This window comes from Ahaetulla prasina, chromosome 5, assembly GCF_028640845.1.
Source record: "Ahaetulla prasina isolate Xishuangbanna chromosome 5, ASM2864084v1, whole genome shotgun sequence".
Taxonomy (NCBI): Eukaryota; Metazoa; Chordata; class Lepidosauria; order Squamata; family Colubridae; genus Ahaetulla; species Ahaetulla prasina.
In genome coordinates, this window is record NC_080543.1 from 56,694,735 (window position 1) to 56,722,585 (window position 27,851).

A 27,851-nucleotide genomic window follows, 5' to 3' on the forward strand; every position below is an offset into this window, starting at 1 on the left:
TGGTGGCCACCATGGACGCAGAGATTGCTGAGAGGGTAGGGAAATGCCAAGCTTGCCAAGAGTCCAGACCGCTACCCCCAACAGCCCCAGTCAGAGAATGGGAAAAGCCCCAATTGGTCAAGAATCCACATTGACTTTGCTGGCCCTTTCACGGCCAAACGCTTCCTAGTGGTGGTGACGCATTTTCCAAATGGTTGAGATCATACTTATGAAGTCCACCACAGCCGAAGCAGTAATCGCAACCTGCGCCACCTATTCGCAACTCACGGGTTGCGGACACTCTGGTGTCCGACAATGGGCCCCACCACGGCAGCCCAGTTTGAAGAGTACCTGGCAGAGGAAGGCATCCGACATGCCCTCTCTGCGCCTTTCCACCCTGCGCGAATGGTTGCAGAGCGTTCCGTCCGGGCGCTAAGGAGGCATTGTCCAGGCTCAAGCCAGGTGACTGGCAAACAAAATAACTTGTGACTCAAAATGTACCGGACCCCAAACCATGTTTGTTGCTTAGAATCACTATTTACAGGAGATAATGACATGTCTAATACATGCAGAATCTGTGATAGCTAATTATTGTTTTGCTCTAGATATAGTTTTTAATTGTCCCAGAATCAGCCATCGCCCACTCTCAATGATAGCATTTAAATTGACTTTTAGATGAACTTTCAAACCTAAATGATACATACACTCACTAATTAATAAAGGGCTTTATGGAAAATTACCTCACACTAATATATTAATTAGATAATTAAGATATTTAGCAAATTTATCAGGCTAGAAATTAGTAGTTCATTTGTTCTAGACATGCCTTAGACATGAAAGCTGGATGGATAACTTTGGGCCAATCACTTTCTCTCAGTCCATGACATCAGGTTCAGATGACAAGCTAATTTGTCAAATCCTGGCATAACCAGTGGATCAACACTTGGCTGATTTGAAAAAAGTGCATGCTGCACCTGCGATCACACTAGATCAGTGATGGCGAATCTATTGCACACATGCCAGAGGTGGCATGCAGCACCCTCTCTGTGGGCACACAAACCGTTGCCCCAGCTCAGCTCCGCCACCTAGCTGGTCTTTGGGTCTCTGCCATGCACATGCGGGAGGTGGGGTGCTTGCGGGGGGATGCACGTACATGCCGGGGGCAGGGCGCATGCAGGGGGCGTGCGCATGTGCGGGGGACAGGGCACATGCAGGTGCGTGTGCGCATGCACGGGGGCTGCATGTGGAGGCACGCGCATGCGGAGAGGTGGGGCAATGCAGGGGTGCATGCATGGGGAGGCGGGGCACATGCGCAGGGGCCATGCGCACATTGGGCACTCGGTCTGGAAAAGGTTAGCCATCACTGCACTAGATAGAAAAAAAGAGAACTAACACAATGCATCCATAAAGTTTCAGAACCGTTGAAATACATGATGCACCTATCGATACTATAATTATATCAGGCACAACCAAGGAATTTCCTTGGACAGAGTGGGGTTAGGAAAAACATATAAGGCAAAATAAAGAATAACAGCCCCCACCCCAACCAAACAAATTGATATCAGAAACCCTGGAATTTGTAGATACTTTTTTATTTGCTGGCAGCTTTTGTTGAAATCCAGGATATAACCTTACTCTAAAAAGGATTCTAAAGAGAAGAAAGTGACCACCTGATTTCTACCAACAGTTTACATCCATCCATCCATCCATCATCTATCTATCTCAGTTCTGCATATGGAAGATACTGCTTTCCATTGGGTTAAGATTCAATTAAGTGAATATTAATTTATTGCAAAGTGGCAGGGAAAAATAGATACCAATTACATATGTAATATATAATAGTTTTCCTTTCCCTTGACCTATTTGGTTTGGATCTACCCCACCAATTGCATCTGGTTGTGGTAGTTTAATCTGTATAAGGCTCTAAGGAGGAACATGTTAATTTAACCCAGGGGTCAGCAACCTGCGGCTCTGGAGCCACATGTGGCTCTTTCACCCCTCTGCTGCAGCTGTCACTCAAAATATGCATCACAACCGCCAATGTGCGATACCTGCCAGCATGTGATTTATTGAGTTTTTCAACCACCGGTAGGCCAATCACGGATAAATCCAAGAAAAGTTTCAGAAGAAAACAGAACATTTAATTCAACTTCATATGCTAGTTTTGTGGCTACTCAAGAAATAGTCAGGGTTTTGTGGCTGCAGTGTTTTCTTTTCTGTGGGAAAAGTCCAAATGGCTCTTTGAGTGTTTAAGATTGCAGACCCCTGATTTAACCCATTCAAATTCACATAGGGGTTGTGTTATTTTAGGGAAACTAGATCTTGGGCTCAAAGTGTCTGCCTCCATCAGGAGAATTCTGTTTTGTACTTTTACAATATAGGACCAAAGGAATCTAGATCTTTGCCCTGGGTTCTGTAGTTTGTAGTGTATCTCTGTATCTTTAGGGTGAATAGCAACTGGGGGCTGATTTACACGGTATTTAAGACTAGAAGATAATATACTGTATTGTATTCCGTTTCCTGACTGACTTTCCCTTTTTGGGCATGCCAATGGTTGGGGAACAGCCTGAATACAAAAGGTATGTTTTTAGAAAGGCTAAACCGGCAATAATGGAAATACAATTAGAGGGACTACAACAGGGCAGTGAAATAACACTGGGTTCCCATCCCCATTGTAGACATCACAGCAATTTATTTTTGGGAAGAGGCTTGAGGTTTATTTTGGCGGGTGTATGGTAAACTTCTGTTTCGGAGAAATGTGAAATATGTCAGAGCCTCGGTTAGCTTTGCTAACCATGCGGCAAATAACTCCGTGCGGAGTTATTTGCGGTATAGGCGTTTTATTGTGGCTCGTGGGAATGTCCCAAACGCCTGCGGTGTTGTGTGCACGAAGGCAGGTTTTTTTTTCTTTTCTTTTCCGGAGCTTAAGCTTTGCAAACCCACAGGTGTTTTCTGGAAGCTTCTGGAAGGTGCTGGCAACGGAGGCAGGGAGGACACTGGCATCGCACAGGGTCGGCGGCAGAGCCGCTGTCCGTTTCATGTCTGCCGGGGGAGGAAACGGCTTGGAGACTTGCAGGTGGGGCTCTGGGTCAGAAGGCGGCTTTTACTGGCAGGGGTCTCGCAGGGGCAGCGAGTTCCCATGTGCAGCTTTCAAGAGGAGGAGAAGGGGGCGGGATTCAGTGGAAATTTCCACTCTCTGCAGTAGTATTTGCGGCCACGGATAAAAGAGGAGGAGAAACCAAGCGGCAGAAAAGGCGGGACGGGCATCACTACGGGGAAGGCGAGGCAGCGCCCGCGGGGGCCTTCTTTCAAGCGAGGGGCCGCCTTTCCTAGGAATCGGACGAGTTGAAAATAAAGGGTCTCCCGGCATAATTCGGGACCGGCCCGCCTAAAGAGTCCCTTTCCACCCCCACCCCCCAGTCCTGGGAGGACGAGGAGAGGGGAGGGGGGAAGAGTAGCGCCGCCTGACGCCAGCAAAGGGGCGGGCCCGCCGGGTGAGCGCAGCAGCCGACCTCTTTTAAACACCCAGCCGCCTCCTGCTCGGGACAGCTGGGGACCACCGCACTCCTCTTGTCTGGTGGGGCTGAGCTGCTTCTCTTCCGCCAAAGATGCCCCGTTATGAGTTGGCTTTGATCCTGAAAGCCATGCAGCGGGTGAGTGAGTGTGGACGTTGTGTAATTGTGCGTGCGCGTGTGTGTGTGGAACAGCCACTGCCCTTTTCTGTGCCCTTGCCTTCTTTTCTCCGCCAGGTATCCTCTCTTCCCTTCCCTTCCCTTCCACGTTTCAGACGTTGTGGGTTTCCCCGGGCCGCCCAGCTTCCAAAAGCCCTCTGAGGCTTCTGCGCGCCCCGGGTTTCTTCCCGGCAGCCCTGAACGTCCGACCATGTGTCCTCCTTCCTCTCCGCCGCAACGTGTGGCTCCGAAAGGACGGCCTTTTCTCTCCCGCCATTGCTGGCTTTTCTTTCATTATCGCTCGGCGAATCACTTCGGGAGAATCCGACGAGCGCTTTCGCAATTCAAACAATTGAGTTGTTCTTTGCTTCTTAAGCGACTTCTCCCCCCCCCCCATCTCCCCAAACGCTGAAGGAGCACGTGTAGTCTCGTTGCTTTTAAAAAAAAATAATAATAACAAAACGCGATTAAAGGAGCCGCTCTTCGTCGTAAAAGGTGCCAGGTTTAAACTTACTGTATTTTTTTTTCCCTTCTATTTCCCGAGCGCTTGGGCTTCTGCACGGGCCGCGCTCATGCAGGCGCTTCCCTTTCAACGCAAAAATCGCCCCGCTGCCCCTTGTTAATTCTCGGCGGTGTTTTATCGAGCCTGATCGCAGCTTGTTTGGACCGTTTCATTTTGGCACTTCTGGAAAGCTGCGTGCTTGGTAAACGGCTCTCCTGATAGTTGTTACTTGATCACCTTTTCGATGCTTCTCCCCACATTGGAAGGTTTTGATTTCCAAGAGATACAGAAACATGAATTTTATACATATAAATAGAACATAAATTGCTGGGACTGACTTTTTTTATTTAAAGTTTACTGTAGGAGCCTTTAGACTTTACCTTTGAAACTAGCTGGCGTTTTCTACCGCGCTTGAAGGGTAGCATTGAAAGATTGCTTGATTTCTTATGAAGATACATGATATTTTGAACATCATGAATACATGATGTTCAAAATACAGATAGGAATCGGGTGGGAGCCCATAACTCAAGAACAGAGGGCTTGTTTTTCACATTGCGGGTTTGAGATTCATGCAGAAATAACCCAACTACTCTAGAAAATTCTGGGGAAGTTTCCTGAAGCACATACTGGTGATTCATTACTGATGAGTCTGACTCCATATTACTTCTGATATTGGTAAATACTGAAGAGCATGACATAGTTTCGAAAAACGAAATAGATAATGATGCTCTTTTTAAATGTATTTATTCAGGTAACCTGGTAATGAATGCTTTAATTAGAAATTTTAGTTTTCTCATCGATACAGAAGACTGGAGCTCACAGTATTTCCTTGCACTATAATTCTACATGCAGCATGTGCAAAGTCCCACTGTGGTTAGTGAGGTTAACTCAGAGGAGATGTGTATATGTTTACAGCCTTAAAATATCTTTGCTTATGGAGGTCTTTGCTTAATAAAAATTCATTATACACATGGGAGATATTATATATTCTACATATGATGTTTTGAATACGCGTAGTCAGTTTTATTTGAGTTTTGTGTTTCTGATGTTTGAGGCCTGGGTTTACAGATTCTGGAGTATCGTTACATATTTTTTTTCCTGATTGCTTACTTTAATGTTGAATATCCATACATTTCCTGGGGTGTGCTCCCATAGAATGCAAGATAAATTAGCTATGTTTCAGGATATACAAGTTGTTGGACCATATAATTTTGGGACATCTCAGATGTAAAGTACAGTACATTTTAAAAATAGAAAGCGTAGACAGATTCTGTTGAAGTGCTACCAAGCATTTTGTGAAGCAGCATGTAGACATTTCTGAATTAAAGTCCAAAGAATTAGGATCTTGCAGCTGAAAAGTTCACTATCCGCAAACAAACAAACAAACCCAACAACCCTGCCATAATGTCATATCAGACATTTAAATCAGATTGTCCGCTGATCTAAAGAAACAGAGATTACCTTCTTAAAGGAAACACGTGCCCAAGAAATAATCTTTATCGATCATCTTTGAGTTCCATGTTTAGATAGAAAACTTCCAAATCATTACTATGTAGATTTAAGAATACAAATAATTCAGTGTGGCCTTTTAATGAACAAACAACATAAAGAATTGCTTTAATTTGTTCTGCATTTGGTCTTACATTTAGAATTTTCAGTTTAAAAGGCACTATTGTACTGGTGTATTTGCTAGTCAGGTGAAACTGTTCTGGTGGATTGATATTGCCAAGAACATACATTTTCTGAGGATAAAAATACCTGAATCAATTGAGATAGAAATACAATAGAAGCAAGAGTGCAAACCATCTAGAATATTTACAGTATTCACTGTTATAACGGAAGAAACTAAACAACAACCATCCTTTGTCTTAATGACAAAAAATAGGTGTATCATATAATAAACATGGTATTTAAAAATGGTATATTTAAAAAGGTATCGAAAATAATTTAAATCCAATCACAGTTTATTAAGCTTGAGATGTATTTCTCATTCCTATTTTTTGTCCTTTCAGAAATGCATGTACTTTATGAACTTGTCCAGAAGAGGGCAAGAGAGCTAAACTTTTTTCTCATTAAAATACCGTTTTTTTCCATTCATAGAAAGTGATTCACTGACTTCATTTGTTTGTGGATAAAAACTGCACATTTAAAATTGACTCAAGTAATATATGTTATTTCAAATTACTCAAGAGAATTTTGTACTGTTTTACTATATAGCAAATACAATTTTACTCAATACATATTTGAAGCTATTGATTTTTCTGCTTTTGGTAGAAAGTATTTAGATATATAACTTAGGTATTGGGAAATAGCAAAGTTCATTGTAGAACAGGTTGTTAATAAGGAAATTACAAAAATATACTGCTTTTCCCCAGTATATAAAGGAATAGAAAAGAATGATGAAAAGTATAGTAATGCACTGAACAGTTAATTTGATCAAACATTATGAGTTTTTATATCATTTTTTCATTTGGAATTTTTTCCAGTGCATTGTCTTAGAAATGAGCTTTCATTTATGAACTGATTTGTTTATGGCCAAAATTCTATTCTTTTTGATATATTCATGGAGGCTAGAACGTGGTCATACTTAGAGATTCCTATTACTTATTGATTGCTTCTTTGAATTCTTCTGTTGGTTGATAGGCTTGAAAAATGGTCACTGACTATTAAATATTGACAGTGTGCCTTAAAAACAGACTTTATGAAATTTAGTCATACATGCTTTTGTAAGATATCATCATAGATAGTCCTCGACTTATGACCATAATTAAGCCCAAAATGTATGTTGCTAAGCAAGGCAGTTAAGTGAGATCTGCTCCATTTTATGACCTTTTTGCCATAGTTGTTAAGTGAAAGATGTGATCATTAAGCAAATCCGGCATCCCCCATTGACTTTGCTTTTTGGAAGCTAGCTGGAAAGTTTACAAATGGTGATCACATTATACCAGCTGATGGTCGGGAGGCTGATCCAACTGATAATCAGCTGCTTGTGCTGAAGTGGGCTGATTGCTACAAAGAAGCAAATTGCTGGGAGGCAGAGGCCAAAGGATGGGGGTGGGCGAGGCTACATTCAGTGTATAAGACACACCCAAATTTTCACCCTCTTTTGGGGGGGGAGTGCATCTTATACTCCGAAGAATATGGTACATGCCAGTTGCAAAATGTCCAGCTTTTGATCATGTGACCATGGCATTGCTGCAGCAATCAAAGATGTGAAAACCATAAGTCACTTTTTTCAGTGCTGTTGTATCTTTGATTAGTCACTAAATGATTGGTTGTTAAGTCAAGCCCTACCTGTACCAATAGAATGATGGGGTAATTGTTATGTAATTGGCAAGTTTCATTGCAAGGCTGTGTCAAGAGTGTAGGGTCCACACTATATATGCCTAGCATCAGAATATATATGTAATTAAGTTTATTAAATTGTGTTCAAAGCAGCAAATAAAGACTGGAGAATAAATTGCAGTAAATTACAACAGTACCTCTCCATGTATCTCCAATTGTTCAATTATACATTGTATGTATATGGATTTAAAGATAAAGCTTTTTATCATTTTTATTTGGGTTGTAATTACTTTTTATATAGGCTGGCGGATGTAGACCATTCAATAGACCAATGCCCGTTTAAGTTGGAGCTAATTGATTTAGTTGGCATTAAGGAGTAGGTAACTGCTGGCAGGATCAAATAAATGGTATATGGACAAGGGTGCTTCTGCATTAACAGATTGAACTGTTGAACTAACAGATTGAAATGCTACTTCTGTTTAGTTTAAAGTTCCCTGCTGACAGTACAACTGTGTGAAGTTTCTTGGTACACATGAACTTTGATTAAAAGGTGCATGAAAGTAATCTGTAGTACTGATAATTGATCATTTTTGCTGAAAACAGCAAAACAGATCTTCTCTAGCCCAAGTAGAAGGTCAATCATAATCAACCACTGATCTGTTGTAAAGTATCAGTGAATTCAGCTTGAGGGAAGCCAGACCATTTTTTAAATTTGCAATTACAAATAATTTTTTTCAGGAAGATATTTTCATGATGGAGATTCTAGGAGGAGGGTCAAATTAGTCTGTGGTAGCAAAAAATCAGGAGTTTAGTAGTATCTTTTCTGATTGTTCGTTAAGGTTGGTAAAATGCTACCAGAGGTTGGAAAAAATGCTACCAGATTCCTTCTGATTTTTTTTTCCAGGATGGGATGGTCATAGAAAAAAAATACCTCAGAACTGCTTTAAATATTTGTGCTTGCCAAAGCAGTAGTTCATTGCTGACAAAGGGCAAAAATATAAAGAAATGTGAAAGAAGTTGGGCATCTTCAGACATTCAGTGAATAATTCTTCCATGGGCCTTCTGTCATTTCTAAAAAATATCTGGGAAAAAAATTCCCAGGTAAACCTGGAGATAATTTGCAAATCTTCACCTTTCTCACCAGTCTATTCAATAAGTAAATAAAATTGTAAATAAGACAATCATTTATACATGTGGACTGCAGGATACCTTACTTATAACAGGCAAGCAATTGTAAGATCCTGAATTGGGGTGAGTTTACTACTGATTTAAATCATGATTTAAATCAACATGATTTAAATCAAATCCACCCTGGTTATAAGTGTTATATATCATTTTTTCAATGTCTTTGTAAGTTTGAATGGTAATGAGATGAACTGTTGTAAGTCAAGGACTACCTGTGATGTGTTATTTGATTATGTATTACCTTACTTTGTATGAATTTGGATGTTCAAGGATTGGAATATTGTAGTTTATTTGTAAGGTGCATAAGCTTTAGTTCTGTCAGAGTTGTAGTGGGTGGAGTAGCAGTAACAGAGTTGGAAGGGACCTTAGAGAGGTCATCTAGTCCAACCCCCTGCTCACGCAGGAGACCTGTACTAGGGATTCAAGCCAGATGGACTAGTTCTGTTTGAGATAGAACCTAGAGTTTCATTTCCTTGCCAAAATGTGTACCTGGATGAAACTGTCTATCTTGACCCGTTCCAGTCCGGCTTCCGGCCTGGGTACAGCACGGAGACGGCTTTGGTCGCGTTGGTAGATGATCTCTGGAGGGCTCGAGACAGGGGTTGTTCCTCTGCTCTGGTCCTATTAGATCTTTCAGTGGCTTTTGATACCATCGACCATGGTATCATGCTGCAACGGCTGGAGAGTTTAGGAGTGAGGGGCACTGTTTTTCGGTGGTTCTCCTCCTATCTTTCTGACCGGTCTCAGATGGTGTTGGCAGGAGGGCAGAGATCGGCCACGAGGCACCTCATGTGTGGGGTGCCACAGGGGTCGGTTCTCTCGCCTCTTCTGTTCAACATCTACATGAAGCCGCTAGGTGAGATCATTTGTGGTTTTGGGGTGCAATGCCATCTATATGCTGATGACACTCAGCTGTATATTTCCACCCCTAACCACCCCAACGAGGCCGTTGAAGTGATGTCCCAGTGTCTGGAGGCCGTGCGGGTCTGGATGGGGAAGAAAAGGCTTCGACTCAACCCTTCCAAGACTGAGTGGCTGTGGATGCCGGCATCCCGGTACAGCCAGCTGATTCCATCGCTGACTGTTGGGGGTGAGTCATTGGCTTCTATGGAGAGGGTCCGCAACTTAGACGTTCTCCTGGATGTACGGCTGTCTTTAGAAGAGCATATGACAGCCGTTGCCAGGGGAGCTTTTTATCAGGTTTGCCTGATACGCCAGTTGCGTCCCTTCCTAGACCGGGATTCTCTATGCATGGTCACTCAGGCCCTGGTCACTTCCTTCCTGGACTACTGCAATGCTCTCTCCATGGGGCTCCCCTTGAAGGGCATCCGGAGGCTCCAACTGGTCCAGAATGTAATAGAGGAAGCAACTCGAGGCTCCCATGTAACACCTCTCCTGCGCAGGCTGCACTGGCTTCCGGTGGTCTTCCGGGTGCAATTCAAGGTGTTGGTTACCACCTTTAAAGCGCTCCATGGCATAGGACCGGGTTATTTACGAGACCACCTGCTGCCACCAATAGCCTCCCATCGACCTGTGCGCTCCCATAGGGAGGGTCTCCTCAGGGTGCCGTCACCTTCTCTGTGAGGGCCCCTGCCCTCTGGAATGAGCTGCTTCCAGGGATTCGTCAACTCCCTGACCTCCGGACCTTCAGACGCGAGCTGAAGACCTTTTTGTTTTATCGTGCAGGGCTGGCTTAATTTATCAGGGTTTTATCATGGTTCTATTATAGTTTTAAATTTTGTTTCGGCTGAATTGAATTAGATTTTTAAAATGTTCTTAATTTTTATGTAATCTGTTTTTATCTGGCTGTAAACCGCCCTGAGTCCTTTGGGAGAAGGGCGGTATATAAATTTAATAAATAAATAAATAAATAAAATAAATAAACACAGAGGTGTCAAATTCAAGGCCTGGAGGCTGGATCCGACCCATAGGGTGCTTAGATCTGGCCCGCAGGGCCTCCCTACAAAAAGCAGAAGACCAGCCCGTGGTGCCTCTGCCAGCAAAAACGGAGCTCGTGAGGGCTGCGGGCGGACCTCCTGAGCTCTGTTTTCACTGGCAGAGGGTTGCAGGAAGCTGTTGTAGCCAAAAACTGAGCTCAGGAGCCCGTTTTTGCTGACAGAGTGCTCGGGCCACCACAGGTGCCCTCAAGACAAGTAAAGTCAAGCTGGCCACCCCCCCCCCACGTCCATGCCCACCCCGGCCCCCCAAGGTCAAATACATCCCTGATGTGGCCCTCAATGAAATTGAGTTTGAAACCCCTGGTGTAACAGGTCACTTTGAATTCTTTCAATGTGTTTTCTTAATATATAACTTGAAGAGTATATAACATCTAAATTTATATCAGTAGATATGTGGATGAACAGTAACTGGTAGCATTAAAAAGATTAAATTTGTTTCTTGGAGCTCTTCACTTTAATCTTTTTCTCTTAATTCCTGCTTTTTCTAAGTTCATTTTCAGTGGTTTTGAAAAATAATCCGATATTGTTATTATCTTGTTATTATCTTGTATTATTACATTGATAAATTATGTTCATATTAGTTTGTTCCAGTCAGCTTTATTCTAATTTCAGTTATCATGTATGCTTCAGCCTACATTCCTTTTGAGTGTCCTTGTTCCATGGTTGTTTATTTTTTCAGAATATTTAGAATATTTTTCTATTAGCTGCATGATTCCCTATTACTAGAAACACAGTTACCGTCACAGTTTTAAACAAACAAAGGATAACGTATGAAACTGAAAGGCCCACACTGTTTTACTGAGGATTTTTCTAGATTACACAGTTTTATTTCGCAAACAAAGTTGTAACTGATAAAGGAGAAAGATAGGTACTCAGAGTAGCATAAAGATAGACCTGTTTTGTGTCCTCCAAAGCATTCTAGGGTGGGGTGGTGAGTGAATAGAAGCAGTATTGAAGGTTGATATTCAGTCACACTCAGACCCAAAATTGCTTGTACATGCTGCTGCAACTATTCATTCAATTCCATCCCCTCCCCCCCCAGCAAGCACCCAAGGACCTGAAATTGCTCACATATGCCTCTGCAGCCACCTCCCTCTCCCTCTCTCCCCCCCCTCTCTCTCTTTCTCTCTCTCTCTCACACACACACACACACACACACACACACACACACACACACGGCAGCAGTCACTTACTTGGCTGCTTGCCAGCCTATTTGTAAACTATCTGGGACATGCAACGTCTTGCTGGCTTTGGTTGTTAGAAGCCAGGAGGAAGCTGCAGAATGTCCTCACTTAACAACAGCAACAGGGACTGCCAGGATTGCTGTCACTAAGTGATGTAGTCACATAATATCATGGTTTATGACCACATGGCTTATTGATGGAAATTCCAATCCCATTTATTGTTACATAAGAACTATCTATACTACGAATGCAGTGAAACAAAGAGATACTGGATAAATAAGTTTGTTTATTTAAATAAATACCCAGATCTTCTCACAAATGCTATTGATAAGCCAGCTACCTGACACTTGTACATCTGATTTCTTATTTTAGTGCAGAACACTACATTTCTTGCTATTTACCTGCATTTTCTTGGAAAGTGTCTAATATTCAATTCTATCAACATATTTTTGAATTTTGAGTCTATTTTCTAAGAGGTTAGCAATCCACCCTCCCAGCTATCTGTCATCTGCAAATTTACTGAGCAGTTTTTCTGTCCACTGTTTTAAGTCATTTCAAAAAACATTGAAGAGCACTTGGTCCCAGGACAGAAGCTTAAGCTACCGTATTGCATACATTTATCCATGCAGATGTAGATTTATTAAAGATATGTTGAACATTGCTGTTTAACCAACTGTGAATCCATCTGGTAGTAAGACTATACATCCCTCACTGTTCTGTTATATGAGAAGGTGACTATGGTCAACTATTAAATTTACTGAATTCTATCTATATTACATCCAGAGCATTCCCTTAATCTACTAATCTAGTCATCATAATCATTGAAGAGCTGTGTTAGTTTGGGGTGGCAAAAAATCTGGGATGTGGTAATACATTTCCTAAATAACAACTTTTAGTGAAAGGCTTAAGCTTGTATGAATTGCAATTTTTACTCCATCAGGTGCTACCAGGATCCTTCTAATCTAGCCAATTATTTTTTAAAAAGCCATAAAATCTGACATAACCTGTGACAAACTCATGCAGGTTTCAGATAATTACCTTGTTACTTTCTAAGTGCTTGCAAACACACTGCTTTATGATCTTTCTATGATTTTTTAAGGTACTGAAGTCAAGGTGATTTGTCTACAGTTTTTATTTACCTTTCTGAAAGATCAGAACAGTGTTAAACAGCTCTTTTCCATTCTGTTCCTCTGATGCTTTCCCTACACTCAGAAATTCTCAAAGATTACAGTTAATGGTTCTGAGATCATTTTATCTAGTTCCTTAATAGCCAAGGATGTAATCCATCTGACTTGAATTCATTCAAAGGAACTAGCATTTTTCTTACCACTTATATGTGCCTGTTTTAATCTTGGCTTCTCTTCTGCCCCCCATCATGGTTCACCTTCCGATAGCTGGACCTCTTGTCCTTTTGTGAAACTACAGATGCGAAGTAGGAGTTAAGCAGTTCAGCCTTTTCCCTGTTGCCATCTTTTCCAACCAATGGAATGACTGTTTCCTTAATCTTCTCATGTTCCATCCAAAGAAATATTTTTGGTTATTTTTGCTTTCCATGCAAGCCTCCTCACTGAGACCCTTAGTCTTCCTAACCCCATTCTTAAAGAGATTTGGACTATTTTCCAATATTCTTCTTTTGTTATATGACTCCTCTTTTCATTTTTAAAAACGTATCCATTTTGTTTCTCAGTTTATCAAAGAGTTCTTGCAACCATACCAATAACATCTCCTGTCTCTTGGTTTTTTTTCTAGTGTTGTTTTAATTTGGTCCCTGATTAATCTTATTTTTCAGAATTTCCTAATTCTACTGAACCCTTTAGCATTTCCATCCATGACATGCTTCCCACAATTTTTCCCACATTTTTTCTTAGTTTATTGCAGTCACCTGTCTTGAAATATAGGACACTAATCTAATTAACTATAGTTCTCCCTGTATGGTGAATTCTAGGATGATACAATTATTTCCCAAGGTTTTCACAACTTCCACTTCCTCAACCATTTCTTCATGGAGGAAATGCACAACTTCAGTAAAACAACTCCTGAACTCATTACATTCCTAGAAGTCCTCCATCTTGCCAGAATTTAGCTTTGGCCTACTAGAGGTGAACTGCATTATCATTAGACATAAAAAAGAAAAATCCATATTGAGCATAGAAGATGAATATATAAAGCATGTTCATCTTCAAGCTTTGAAGAAATTATATGAAAAAAATGCGTATGTGCACAGCTACCATAGGAAAAGGGAACTGGGTGCAATAAAGATCAGTTTGGAGAAGCAAATGAATAGGAAAAGGAACATACTTTTATAATTTCCCACATGATTAAAGCTTTTGCAATTACGTTTATAACACTATTCATACAATATTGCACAGAAACATCAAGTTAGGTAAATCATGTTTGGAGATCATTGTGATTCTGAAAGAATTGAAGGGTGCAATATATAAATTCAGAATAGACTCCTGTGATGCTGATTTACCATCATTTTGAATATCAGAACATTCTGTCTGATCAAGTTAATGCTTAGTGTGCAAATTTGGTAGTTTATTTAGTGAAAGCATGCACTTTCTTTTACTTTACTAATATATCTTGTTTACAGTCTTTGAAAGTTATGTGTTAAATTATGTAAAATTGAACATTGCATTTCAAAGGGAGGAAAAGCTATGTTCAGCTACTTGTTATGACAGAATTCAAGTTTTTCTGGTGCATAGTAAAGCCTTCTCTAATTCAATCTTTTATCTTTTGTTTTTGCTGCCTTGCAGGGTTGGTACAGTAGGCCTCACTAAACTTAGCTGCAACTAAGAATTTCTCCTACATCAACAAAGTTAATGATGATGCTCTTGTGGATTGGAGAATAAAGTGCACACTAAGTATTTAAGAAGCGGAAAAAAAATTATCTTCTCAGATTTATACTGCATCCACTGCTATCAAGACAGCAAACCAAAGGACAGATTTTTGATCCACAGTGTTTATAAAACTAAACTGATTTATCTTACTAAGGCTCGGGGTTTGTGACCTGGACATCAGCATTTGGAAGTTACTTGTTTTACAAAAATGAGGGCGGCTTTGCAACCAGCAGACATTGCCATTGTGGCGCTCTATTTTGTGCTTGTTTTGTGCATAGGCTTTTTTGCCATGTGGAAATCCAATCGAAGCACTGTAAGTGGGTACTTCCTTGCAGGGCGATCTATGACATGGGTTGCAATTGGTGCTTCTTTGTTTGTAAGCAACATCGGAAGTGAACACTTCATTGGGCTTGCAGGATCTGGAGCAGCAAGCGGATTTGCCGTGGGGGCATGGGAATTCAATGCCTTATTGCTTTTGCAACTCTTGGGATGGATTTTTGTTCCGGTCTACATACAATCTGGAATATATACCATGCCTGGGTACTTATCCAAACGATTTGGAGGGCACAGAATTCAAGTATATTTTGCTGTTTTGTCTCTAATTCTCTATATCTTCACCAAACTCTCAGTAGATTTGTATTCAGGAGCATTGTTCATTCAGGAATCATTGGGCTGGAATATTTATTTATCAGTGATACTTTTGATTGGAATGACTGCATTGCTGACAGTGACTGGAGGTCTTGTGGCAGTTATCTACACAGACACAGTTCAAGCTTTGCTTATGATTATTGGTGCCTTCACACTTATGATCATAAGTATTACAGAAGTGGGTGGATTTGAAGAGCTTAAACGAAGATACATGTTGGCCAAACCAAATGTTACATCGATTTTATTGACACATAATCTTTCCAGTACTAATCATTGCCATGTTGACCCAAAACCTGACGCACTGAAAATGTTACGTGAACCAACTGATGAAGATATACCTTGGCCTGGTTTCATTTTGGGACAGACTCCAGCTTCCGTATGGTACTGGTGTGCAGACCAAGTAATTGTCCAGAGAGTGTTAGCAGCAAAAAATATTGCTCATGCCAAAGGATCCACTCTGATGGCAGGTTTTTTAAAACTCTTACCTATGTTCCTTATAGTTGTTCCGGGTATGATATCACGGATATTGTTTGCAGATGACATTGCATGCATCAATCCAGAACATTGTATGAAAGTTTGTGGAAGCAGAGCTGGATGCTCTAACATTGCCTATCCGCGTCTGGTAATGAATCTTGTTCCTGTTGGTCTGCGGGGCCTTATGATGGCTGTAATGATTGCTGCACTAATGAGTGATTTGGACTCTATATTTAACAGTGCCAGTACCATCTTTACACTGGATATATATAAGCTCCTCGTAAGGAAGAATGCATCATCCAGAGAACTGATGATTGTTGGAAGAGTTTTTGTTGCTTTCATGGTTGCAATAAGCATTGCTTGGGTCCCAATAATAGTGGAAATGCAAGGAGGTCAAATGTATCTATATATACAAGAGGTAGCGGACTATTTGACTCCTCCAGTGGCTGCTATATTTCTTTTAGGTGTGTTCTGGAAGCGTTGTAATGAACAAGGGGCTTTCTTTGGTGGGATGGTTGGATTTGCTTTAGGAGCTGCACGGCTGATTCTGGCATTTATCTATCGTGTCCCTGAATGTAACCAGCCAGACACTAGACCATTCTTTATCAAGAACATCCATTATATGTATGTTGCTACCGGACTGTTTTGGATCACTGGAATTGTGGCTATAATAATCAGCTTTTTGACCCCACCACCTTCAAAGGAACAAATTCGTACAACTACATTTTGGTCTACAAAAAACAGAACTGTGAAAGAAAATACATTAACAAGCAGTCCATATGAAGCCCAAGAGAAGAATGTGTTAAAGTATGGTGTAATGGTATCTTCAAATGGGAAATCTGAAGAAAATGTTAAAAATGACCAGCCTGAAAATGTCAATCTTCTAATTACTTCCAGGGTGGATAGCAGTCCAGTGATTACTTTTAACTGTGAAGTTGAAACACCAGTTGATTGTTACTCTAATGGGCAGGCAGCTCTTATGGGTAACAAGAAGAGTGAAGAGATTGAGAGTAATGACAAAGACTGGAAGTTTATAGATTGGTTCTGTGGCTTTAAAAGCAAAAATGTGAACAATAGAGTCATCCAAGAAAAGAGGGAAGAAGAGACTATTTGTCTACAAATGCTGGAAGAGACTCCAAAAGTTAAATTATTACTTAATGGTGGATTATTTTGTGTGTGTTTTCTTGGAATATTCATGTTTGTTTATTTTTCTTTGTGAACAGTTTTTTAAAGAGTGTGGCCTGACATTCAAAAAACAGACAACAGGTCCTTGGAGAAATACATAATTATGTGTGTTATATGTCTCATATCTCAGGCTTCCTTTGCATTATTGTTTTCAACCAGCTTGAAAATCATTACAAATCGTGTAGCTTAGTGTTTTTATTTCAGTGCAGAATGGGGATTTTATTCAATACCAAAAGTTGAATTTCAATATATCAAAGTAAGAAATTAATTTGTTAAAATAAATAATCACAATAATTTGCAAATGGTCACGGTGAAACTAGTGTTAGTGTTGGTACTAACACTTCAAATATTGGTAAATTACACATATACAGTTATGAGTCATCTTAATAATTTCTGATTATTTTCCTTTTACCCAGTACTCAAAACATTGTTTTTGACTAGGTTCCCAACAAATATCTAAGTATTAAAACTGAATTACACAATGATAATTCATATCATCTAAAATTATTATGCACCCACTGAGTACAATACTTCCCTTTCTCAATTCACTAGATGAAGTATTTATCAATAATAGCAGTAAGTTTGAAAAAAAAATTCAAATTACGCAGAAAGAATGGTCCAGTTTACATCTCCCTAGTTGATACTCTACAAATTGATTTAAGTTTTCTTTGCAAATTATCCTGTTTGGTGTTACAGTTCAGATTACTTGGAGACAAAATGGCAGTATAAATGGTGGTAAACCCCTCCCCCCAAATAATCCCCCAAGTATTTTCAGCTAAAAATACTTCTTGGGTATGTTGGGATGTTTTCCTAAAATTGAATTTACACATTAACATTGTAGGACTAGGTGATTCCTCCAACCTCTTGCAGAATGAAAAGTAAAAAAAAATCCCTAACAACCTCTAGCATCCTCTTTGTGAAACCACCCTTTGTGAAATCTTTTCCACGGTAAAAAAAAAAGCCACTGTGAAATAAGCAATTTTGTACAAAAGAAGACTTTTTTCTTTTTTTTATTGAAAAAGTTTTTAAAAAACAAAAACATTTCCCCCCCCCCTTTTTCCCCCCTCCCTCCCAAACCGCCCCCCCCCCGCTTCCCGGGTCAATCACAAGGTATTGTTATACATAAACCAAACATAGAGTAAAATTTTTCCCTTCTAATCCAATTAACCTCATCCAAGAAGACTTTTTTTTTTAACTTCCCTTTTTCCAAGTTCAGAATTTAGTGACATCCCCTCCCCCCATCTTTCCAGCAACTCAGATGGGGTTTATGTTCTTCTCAGCCACCATTATCACTCCCTCCAATGTTCCAACCCTCTCCCTATGCATAAGCCAAACAAGCCCTGGGTTGTGGTGGTTTTTTTTTTAAACTGCATAGACTAAAACAGTGGAAACATCACGTTTTAGTTTGGGCTCAGATAACAGAAAGTCAGCTGTTATGTGTTTGGAAGAATCTCCTGTTCTGAGGCCGTAGTTATAGCAAAGACAGAAAAATGACTCTTACCTCCTCCCTATCTCGTGCCAATTTTTAATACCCAGTTTGAAATGGCTGTGCGAGGAGCAATAGATGCACTCTCCATTACAGTGCTGGCATTCACAGGGCCAATGGAAGCAGAAACTGGCAGACACAAATAAACTTATGACTTTTGACAAAAATATATACCATTCTATAGTATCATTCATAACTGGCTAGAGGGAATTTGTCCTTTGTTTAGAATTGAGCTCACCTCTGCAGTTTTGCAACAAAATGCATTCTTGCACTTCAAAGTGGTAAAGTTATGCCCCATCAGATGCATTGTACTTCTCTTGCTCCCTGGCCTTTGGTCATGCTATCTGCAGCTGATGGAAATTCAAATATTCTAACATTGGAGGACCATAAGTTCTGTCTGTAATTGGAACTGCAGAACTGAAGCATCTAATGCAAAAAATACATTTACTTTCTTTTCTTTTTTATCTGTACCTTAGAACAGATTGAGATTGCAGTGACTATTATAACAGCATAATAAGATAACCAAAAATTGACTTGACTCATTGGCAATAGCATATTGAGTCATTTTGCTTTAGACTTTTTCCCACAAGGTTGGTGAAAAAAATGTCATTTATTACTGAATAATAAATGATATTTATTATTATGGCATTAAGTGACATTTATTACCGAATGATGGAATTAATATGAAAAATATAAAGACATTAAATTGTGGTTTCAATCTTGATTATACGATATAATTTTAAAAGCAGTGTATGTATTTTGTAAATACTGTAGCAGGTTTATGTTTTTATTGGCTTCTACCATGAATTGAGCTTCTTTGTGAACAGGACCAAAAAGCCTTTTCAAGGCACGTGTAATAAATACTTCATTGATGCTAAAAAAAAGTGCTTTAGAGCAGGTAGTGGGTTATTCTGGTACCTCACAAACTCAAATGCATATTTTCCTGGGCTATAGCTGCTTTATAAGCCAAGAAGAAAGTACAGCTTCTTTAAGGAGGTATTGACCAATGTGGCATGTGTGTTCATGCTGGCTCCAAAGCTCCTTTTTGGCTTCAGATCTGAAGTAGTGCACATATTTGCCTTCCATGACTAGAGACCCCAGATGATGCTAGTGATGAAAGGTGGATTTCTCCTGAGGTAAGGTAGCATTGCTCTTTCTAGTACTCTTAAAGTACTCAGTATATTGAATGAGTTGCTAGCATTGACATGCAGATTGGCTAGCTCAGGGATCGATTTCCCTCCCTTTTCCTCCCAAGGTATTTCCCTCAAAATACCTTGAATAGCCTTACAGACACATTAAAATAGCAGTGTCCAATACTCTCACTGTCTTAATCTCAAGTAATTTATTACGTGTGTGGTATTATGAATACATATGGCAGAGTTAATTCTGAGTCTATTTGAAATTGGACCAATTAACCAGTAAGGGAAATTTTGCCACATTTTAAAAATGTATCAATTAATATTTGAGAATTCCAGTAACATTCCCTTTCCTACTTTATATAGTTTAGACTATATAAATGCTAGTCATATGTTTAGTTCTTTTGTTATGTGTGGAGATCCTGAATAATGCGTCTCTGCCTTTTGACTAAGATTCAGTATAGTACAGGCAGTCCTTGACTCATAATCATAATTGTGGCCGCGATTACAGTCATAAGTCATGCTGATCATTAACCAGATCATCATATAACTGACCTGATTTTACAACATTTCCTGCAGCAGTTAAGAGAATTACAGTGGTCATTAAGTGACATATGCCACTGTTAAGTAAATGCTGTGATCATTAAGTGAACCCATTGTCTACAACGGGCATTTTTTGCTGGAAAACAGAAGTAAACCTTGGTTTCTGGCAAAATACATAAGTTGAGGACCATTGTATCATGTCAACAAGTAAGTAGCAGCAAATGAGTCTAGAATACATCATGCCATCTTTGTGGGAACAATAGTTTCCAAATCACTTTGGAATTAACAGTGAGCAAACAAGCTATTTGAATACACTGTGCACAATTATTGGAATACAGTATGTAGTGAATGGTATTGTGCTTATTTATTGAAATCTCTTAAACTTGAATTAGGGAACCAGTTTGTAGACTTTTTTTAAAAAAAAATGGTTATATGGGACAGATGGATGCCGTAGTCATCAAATGGGTAAAGCCAGTTTTTCCATTTTAAAACATTTGGGGGGGGGGATTATAGTGCAATAATCTTTCTAAAGGTACAACCAATGATTTTTACCATCCCTTTCACCTGTAAAATCAGTGCTCCCAGTACTGCTTGATGATTAACTCCTGAGCTTCTGCAGTGATGGCAGAACAGGATTTGGGGGCTATATGTAGCTACAGTATAGGTTGTTTATAAGTTGTTAACCTTTGGTTAAATTGTTAAATGGGCAGTCAGGCCACAATTTCATACTTTGTTTTGTTAATTAGGGTTAATTGAAGTAGACTGCAAGTTTCTACTTAACATAGAAATATGGTATGTTCTTTTTGGTTGTGAGGGTTTGCTATGAGTGTGACATTTTGAAACACTTTTATTGATTCCCATGTTCTAAGATGGTTGTCTATACTGGGCTGCATAATGTTCTAAATTCTAGAATGTGACAACCCTGTTTTTGTTATTTGTTTGTGGTACAGGAAAATCTAAGTGTTACTTCTAGTTTCTTTTATCAGTATAAGAATCATTTCAACTGAATTTTCTATATTCCTTTATTCTTACTACTGAACATTTCTTTTATATAATTCTTCAAATTAAGTAAGTAAATGTGTAATAGCTTGTTATAGTGCCTTTTAGTAGCAAAGTATAACCTTGTCAGGTTGCCACATCTCATTGTGATGAAAACATTTATTTTTTGCTGACTTCACATTTTTATCTATGCCATAAAGGAGCACATATATTTTTCTAAGTAGAACTGTAAGTCTAGTCTTGAAGACGAATTAAATAGTAAATCATAGCCTACATTGATTGATAATGGCCGTTCAGTATTTATTTTTACATTAACGGAAGGCATAATATGTACAACACTCTTAAAAATTAGGAAAGTGTAGCATTTTAATAAAGATAAACAATCCTAAATTTCTAATACCACTGCAAAATCAGTTCTAATAAATAACACTAAATAGCATTCCAACTTGGATGATCGTTTTGACTATCCTGGGAATTCTTTTACATTCCATGAATAAGTGTTTGTTGGTCTTCTGATCAGCAATGTAGACTCTTTAGCTAATAACAGTCCTTCTATTTTACGGTTTAGTGTACAATTTCTGGTGGTACCCAAACGAAAGTGCAAATTTCTCATGGATCAGCTTTACTTCTTAACACCTAAGCAATTTTCCAGTGTGTTTAATAGTTTAGATTTGCCTTCCTCAGTCACAGAGCTGCTGTCTAATGCTGGAATTCTGGTAAGTGTCTAGAACATCTGGAGAATTCTAGTTTAGTCTACATGCAGGAATGTACAAAAATTTCTCTTAATGTATCCAGGCAATTTCATGGGATCCCCCCCCCCCGAATTTTTGTGACATAGTATTGTCTTGTATATTATCATAGCAGTTGATCAAGAATACCTTTTTAAGAAATATAATGGGCTTTTAATTTGTATATTTAAATGTACGGAAAGATGTATGAGGGCTTTATTTTTCTACTATATTCAGGGAAATCATAGCTTCTATTCTGGAAAGTACTTTATTCTCTTTTTTTGCCAAAGTTGTCCTTCCATCCCATTTCACTGCTTTGCTATACAAATACAAAAGAAGATGGTAAGCTGACTGCTTCACTTTTCTTTCTATAATTTTAAACTAGTATTTTAGTGTCCTTACACCTCAGAAATCAGTTCTAATGAATAATATTTTCCTAAATGAAAAAAAGAAGGGTGTGGGCTGTAGGCTGTCAAGCTCTAATAAGCAGGGTGTCAAACTCGGATTTCATTGAGGGCCACATCAGGGTTTTATTTGACCTTGGGGCCAGGGTGAGCGTGACGAGCTCAATGTCACTCATGTCGAGGATCCCTGTGGTGACAGTGCTCTGGCAGCAAAAACAGCTCCTGAGCTCCGTTTTTGGCTGTGACACTTTCTGCAATCCTCTGCCAGTGAAAACAGCTCCGGAGGATACCTCTCGAGCTCCGTTTTCACTGGCAGAGGCACGGTCGGCCAGTCCTTTGCCCTTTCCAGGGCGGCCCCACAGCCCAGATCTAAGCACCCTGGGAGGAGGATCCGACCCCCAGGCCTTGAGTTTAAAACCCCTGTAATAAGGACACTTATCAGAAAACAATGATTTAGTAGCATACCTTTATTTTAAATTCTTAATCTAAGGTAAATTATTATGTTTTGTATGAGTTGTCTACAAGAGAAACTCCTCCCTCCCCCAGAAACTGCATACTGAATTCATAAATTTAGTTTTTTACGGAAAACTTTAAATTATGTATTTAAAGTTAGGAATTTAATTGTTCAGTATATTCTGTATTCTGTGCCCTTAACGTTTTGAAAATAAAGCTAGTGTTATTACATGTGATGTTATGAATTAAAGGTGAGTAAAGTACTTAAAAACTTTTTCAAGATAAGTGTATAATTCAGTGATGTTTAAATGTATTTTTGTTAGCTTTAGAATAGTTGAAATGTAACTTGATATAATTAAAAGTCCTTATTTCAGAGTTTTTTAAATCCTGCTTACAAAATAGCACACTCATAGGCACACACACATAAACACACACACACACTGCATAACTATTTCTGGGAATGTTTTGTTTTTTTAAACAAATACTTCATTTGTGTTCTGATTTTGTGTAAAATGTTCCATAGTGCTGTAATGCACTATGTAAGATTCTTCATGGGCAAAGTCAGGTACTGAGCAATGATGGCAATGACATACGACAGTCATTGTTTATGAACACATACGAAAGTGTTTATGAACACATGCTTTTAAATGAGGTGGTTATAAAAATAGTTGCTGTGCAAAAAAAAAACCTAGTAGTCTTCTTCAAGAAGAAAGCAAGTTCTTTTATTAAGTAAATACCTTTTTCTTCATCCTTTAAGTTTTAAATACAGTGTCAGTGTGATGCTAATTTTTCTTTCACCTTTGGATATATATAAGTATACTTTTAAAAAAATGTTTGGTATCTTGTTTTTGTTGCTGTTGTATTTTCTACAATGTGTGTAAATTAGAAGTCAATAGTTTTTTAAAACATTTCACAGAGCAAAAAAATAAAATGGTAATGTGGAACATGTCAAGTGTTTAAACTTTAGGGGAAAATGAATCAACTAAGCATAAATATGTATAAACTTACTTCTAGATGTCTTAAATAAAAAATCTTAAATGCCCATGATCTGTCGATAAAGGACATATTATTCAATGAAATAGAATTATTACAGTAGGAATATAGATCTAGAAATGTTAAGGAAATGAATATTTCTTGATAGAACATTACTATGATCTTTCCCAGAGTTTGTCATGGAATGAAGGCTTAAGTATAGAACATTGTCAATAAGATATTGAAGAAAACTGTTTTGGAGAACTCTGATCTTATTGCTAGTTGTATGTATATTGCTTGTTGTATACTGTATCTGTATTTTTGCCTCCTCGATTAGTCTTCAACATGAAACTCTTATTAGAGTATTTGTATAATTAAAACTGTATTTCTTGCAGTTTACATTTTTTGAATATAGAATTTTGTCCTGTCCAAGTTACTGTGTGAAAATGTTTAAAACTTCTGTACAAAGTTTAAATAAAAAGTACAAAAATGCAAGTATTTCTGAAATGATCTTAGAAGTTAACTTAATAGGTAAATATTCTTGAGAGTCTGCTGTGTCTAAAATTTTTATTCAATTTTGTTAAGAGATTTATGTGAACAATTTATGATACTCCAATTTAGACAGTGGTAATTAACAGAAAATAATTCTAGATAGCTTACGGCACCAATATTTTAATGGAATCATTTGTCTGCTTCAATTCTGTGTGCATTTTATTGTTTTCTAAAATGCAAAACAAGGGAACTGGTCTCAGATGCATTGGAAGTTGATTATAAAGGTTTGCTGCCACATTAGGGCTTTACTGGTAAGTAGCTGACTTTAAATTGAGTGCAGTACACTATATTATCTGCAGCCAGTATAGCACCTGAAAAGTAAGGATAACATGGCCAATATACTACTCTAGACAGTTTAGTGCACCAGCTGTAATCTCCAGATTGTTTCAAGGGTAGAATTATATGGAATAATTTAGTTGAGATTGCCAGAGCACGTACTGCTGAGATCAGGCTTTTTTATCCATAAATTGCTAAATTTGACTCACTGTCTGAAGCTGGCATAGGTTCTCCTTACTGAGGCACTTTCAGTGATTATTTGGTATCCAAGAGTAGCCATACATCCTATACTTGGTTTTATAGGGCAAGTGTCATCCTATGTAGTATTGTGTTAAGGACAGTTTCTGGATAGACTTATTCGGAGATGATGAACTTCCACGCTAATGTTTATCTTTCTATGATTCATCTTCAGGCAATTGGCCTTCATCTAGCTCTTCACAGCCCACCAGCATTCTTCTATTAGCATTCGTCTATTGATTTGCCTGGGTCAGACGAAAAAGACAAAATTGAGAGGCATTTGTATATCTCTTTTCAAACCTCAGCCTTTCCCAATGGCTTTATACAGGCTTCAGCACCATGGGAGATCAGATCAAATGCAATGGAATTCCGTACATGATTACCATGGTATTGAACAGGTCCTCCAGTCCTATTTTGATTATGGTTCTGCAGGCAGGAATACAAACACTACAATACAGTGTCTTTAGTTGTCAACTTGCTGAACCATCCAATGAGATACTATGGTCTATGCTATTACAAGCTTCTGAGAGATTAAGGACAGTAAATAAGAATAGCACAGCATTCCTACTCATTTTTCTAAATGTTAGGCAACCAATCTGCTGATCTTAATTGTTTTTTCCCCAATTAGAGTAGTTCCTAATTCTCATAGAAATGGGAGCTATGGGCCCATAGCTTGCTTACTCTGATAGTACATAAATACTGGTGGGTTTTAAACTAACATTTGACTAATTAAGAAATAACTTGATCATGTTGGATAATTTAATGAAAATTACAACTCGGGTACAACAGTTGTGAAAAGTGCAAATCCCCTATTATGAGTCACGAAGGAGTTGAAATGACAGTACTGAATATCTCTCAGGAGTACTCTGTTTTAAATACTGTTTACAGTCCTGGTTGGTTTATCCAGAAAGAAAATTGTAGAGCTGGGAAAGAAGGATGAAATTTATAACTAGTAAGTTGTACTTTTAGTTAAAAAAAAGGAAAAGAAAATATTTAGATATTGTAACTAGTTTATATTTATGAGCCACAGTGGTTAGAATGCAGTAGTGTAGGATACTGCTGGTGACAGCCGGCTGCCTGCAATTTGGCAGATCCAATCTCACCAGACTCAAGGTTGACTCAGCCTTTTATCCTTCCATCCTTCCGAGGAGGGTAAAATGAGGACCCAGATTATTGGGGGCAATATGCTGACTCTGTAAACCACTTAGAGAGGCTGTAAAAGCACTGTGAAGTGGTATAGAAGTCTTTATTGCTATTGCTATTACTATGATAGTTGCAGTGTCCTGGGGTCATCTGATCATCTTTTGTGACCTTTTGACAAGCAAAATCAACAAGAAGCCAGATTCATCTAACCCATGTTACCAATTTAACTGTTGTGATTCACTTAACAACTGTGGCAAGAAAAGTTGTAAAATTGGGCAAAACTAACAACTATCTTGCTTAGCAACAGAAACTTTGGGCTCAATTGTGGTTGTAAATTGAGGATTATGTAATGTAGCTGAGGGGAGATATAACCAATGATTAGAAAATAATGCATGCTGTAATAAAATGGATATTAATCATATTTCCATCTTATACTATAGCTCTGGGGAGACCGACAGGTGGTGGATTGAAGATGTGATAGTCTCTAGCTTGCATTATTTTGGTAAAATCAGAGCCCGAAGGTAGTGATTAAGCTACCTGGTTCAAAGAGAGCAATAGATATGGTGGAAATGCTGAGGAGCAGATTGCTATTACTATCTTGAAACATTTTAATTTTATACTAGATTATCTTTGGTTTGACCCAGCAAGAATCTGTTAAATGTTTCAGTTTAAAAGCTTAGAGTAACACAACCTATATAAAGTTGAACGGAGATGCTATAGACAATAACATACAGCTATACAGATATGATAAAATACATCCTTGTTTCTTTAGAGTTGTCGTGTCCCACTCCCACTCTCACGAACGAGTCAAGGAAGTCCGTAACAAACTTGGCAAAGAAGCCTTTGCAGCTTGCCAAATTCCTTCGAGGTTTATCAGGGCAGGCAGGAGTCCAAGTTGTGACTTCAGCGATAGAGTCCAATATCAGCAAACTAGATAAGACTTTGCTTGACTCAAGGTTGGAATGCCAAAAGCAGGTCCTTTATATAGGCTGTGGGGTGTGGCTCCATGACTCAGCATTTATCCAGGCCTGCCCCACCCCTCCTTCTGCTGGCATCGCCTCTCAGATCTCCGGAAGCGAGGGTCCTCCCAATCTGAATTGTCTTCAGCTCGATCTGCTGTCAGGGAAAGGGAGGGGTCAGAGGGAGTAGGGCCGAATAATTCCAGCACCTGGCTGGCTTCCTGCTCTGAAGGCTGAGCCGAAGGAACATACGCTGTATGAGTGAGGTTTATCGGGCTTGTCCTTTCACTCCTGGAATCCTCTCCGGGCATGGGGCCAGGGCCAGGGGATGGAGGCATGACAGGCCATTCATCTTCATTATCAGACTCAGAGTCTGATAAAAGGCCCGGTTGGAGACGGGAGGGGCCCGTCTGAGGAGAGGAGGGAGGACGAGTCACAACAAGAGTATTACTTAAATATCTGTTTCCCCTTTCACATCAGATTATAGGCAGGTCTAACCCATGAGTGACATGCCGCCCTGGATAGTTAATGCAGCTTCACAAAATAATAACCTTTAATATAATTATGTGATTAAGATTGGTCAACCATATTATATATATTTTATATGCACCTCAAGACAATTCCTCTTCACGATCTAAAATATTGAATTCCTCTCTTAATTGAATTTTCTTAACTATACTAAAGTGTACCTAAGAAGGAGTTGTTTTCAGTTTTTTGTACATTCTTGCAAATAGGTAAGAGAGTAATCAAACTTTTGGGACTTCTCCTTCCTTTAACGTCTGTCTTTTCTCCCCTTCTTTTTTAGTCCAGCCAGTTAAAAGTAATTGCCAGTGACTTTATACACATTATTTTGAAATACCTACTTTATACATGGACATTGACAGTTGAATAATGTGAGTGATCCCTTTTTGCCCTAATTATTGTCAAGAGATTAGTTCTTCAACATTGGAAAGACAAATTTTTGGCCCTACTAAATTGAAGATTTGTTACTTGTGCCTTTTGAATGAGTCAATTGAATGTCAATTATAAACGAACTATTACAATATAACATG

The 27,851-nt window shown here is 39.0% G+C and overlaps 2 protein-coding genes across 3 annotated transcripts in view; both read left to right on the plus strand.

Annotated features, from left to right (window-relative positions):
- The first annotated feature begins 2,913 nt into the window (after positions 1–2,913).
- Positions 2,914–27,595, plus strand: SLC5A3 (solute carrier family 5 member 3). 2 transcript variants are annotated; one of them, XM_058185088.1, is made up of 2 exons: positions 2,914–3,055; positions 14,521–27,595. In XM_058185088.1, the coding sequence occupies exon 2, from the start codon at positions 14,813–14,815 to the stop codon at positions 16,943–16,945; it is 2,133 nt and encodes a 710-aa protein (XP_058041071.1). In that variant the 5' UTR covers positions 2,914–3,055; positions 14,521–14,812; the 3' UTR covers positions 16,946–27,595. The 2 variants fall into 2 exon arrangements, with proteins under 2 accessions (XP_058041071.1, XP_058041070.1); XM_058185087.1 differs by lacking the exon at positions 2,914–3,055 and adding an exon at positions 3,492–3,632 and having other exon boundaries at positions 14,521–17,936.
- Positions 3,493–27,851, plus strand: part of MRPS6 (mitochondrial ribosomal protein S6) — a 37,529-nt gene continuing 13,170 nt past the window's right edge. Inside the window, exon 1 of the mRNA XM_058185106.1 lies at positions 3,493–3,632. Within this exon, the coding sequence (XP_058041089.1) occupies positions 3,588–3,632 (45 nt within the window). The 5' untranslated portion in view covers positions 3,493–3,587. The remainder of the gene's footprint in view (positions 3,633–27,851) is intronic.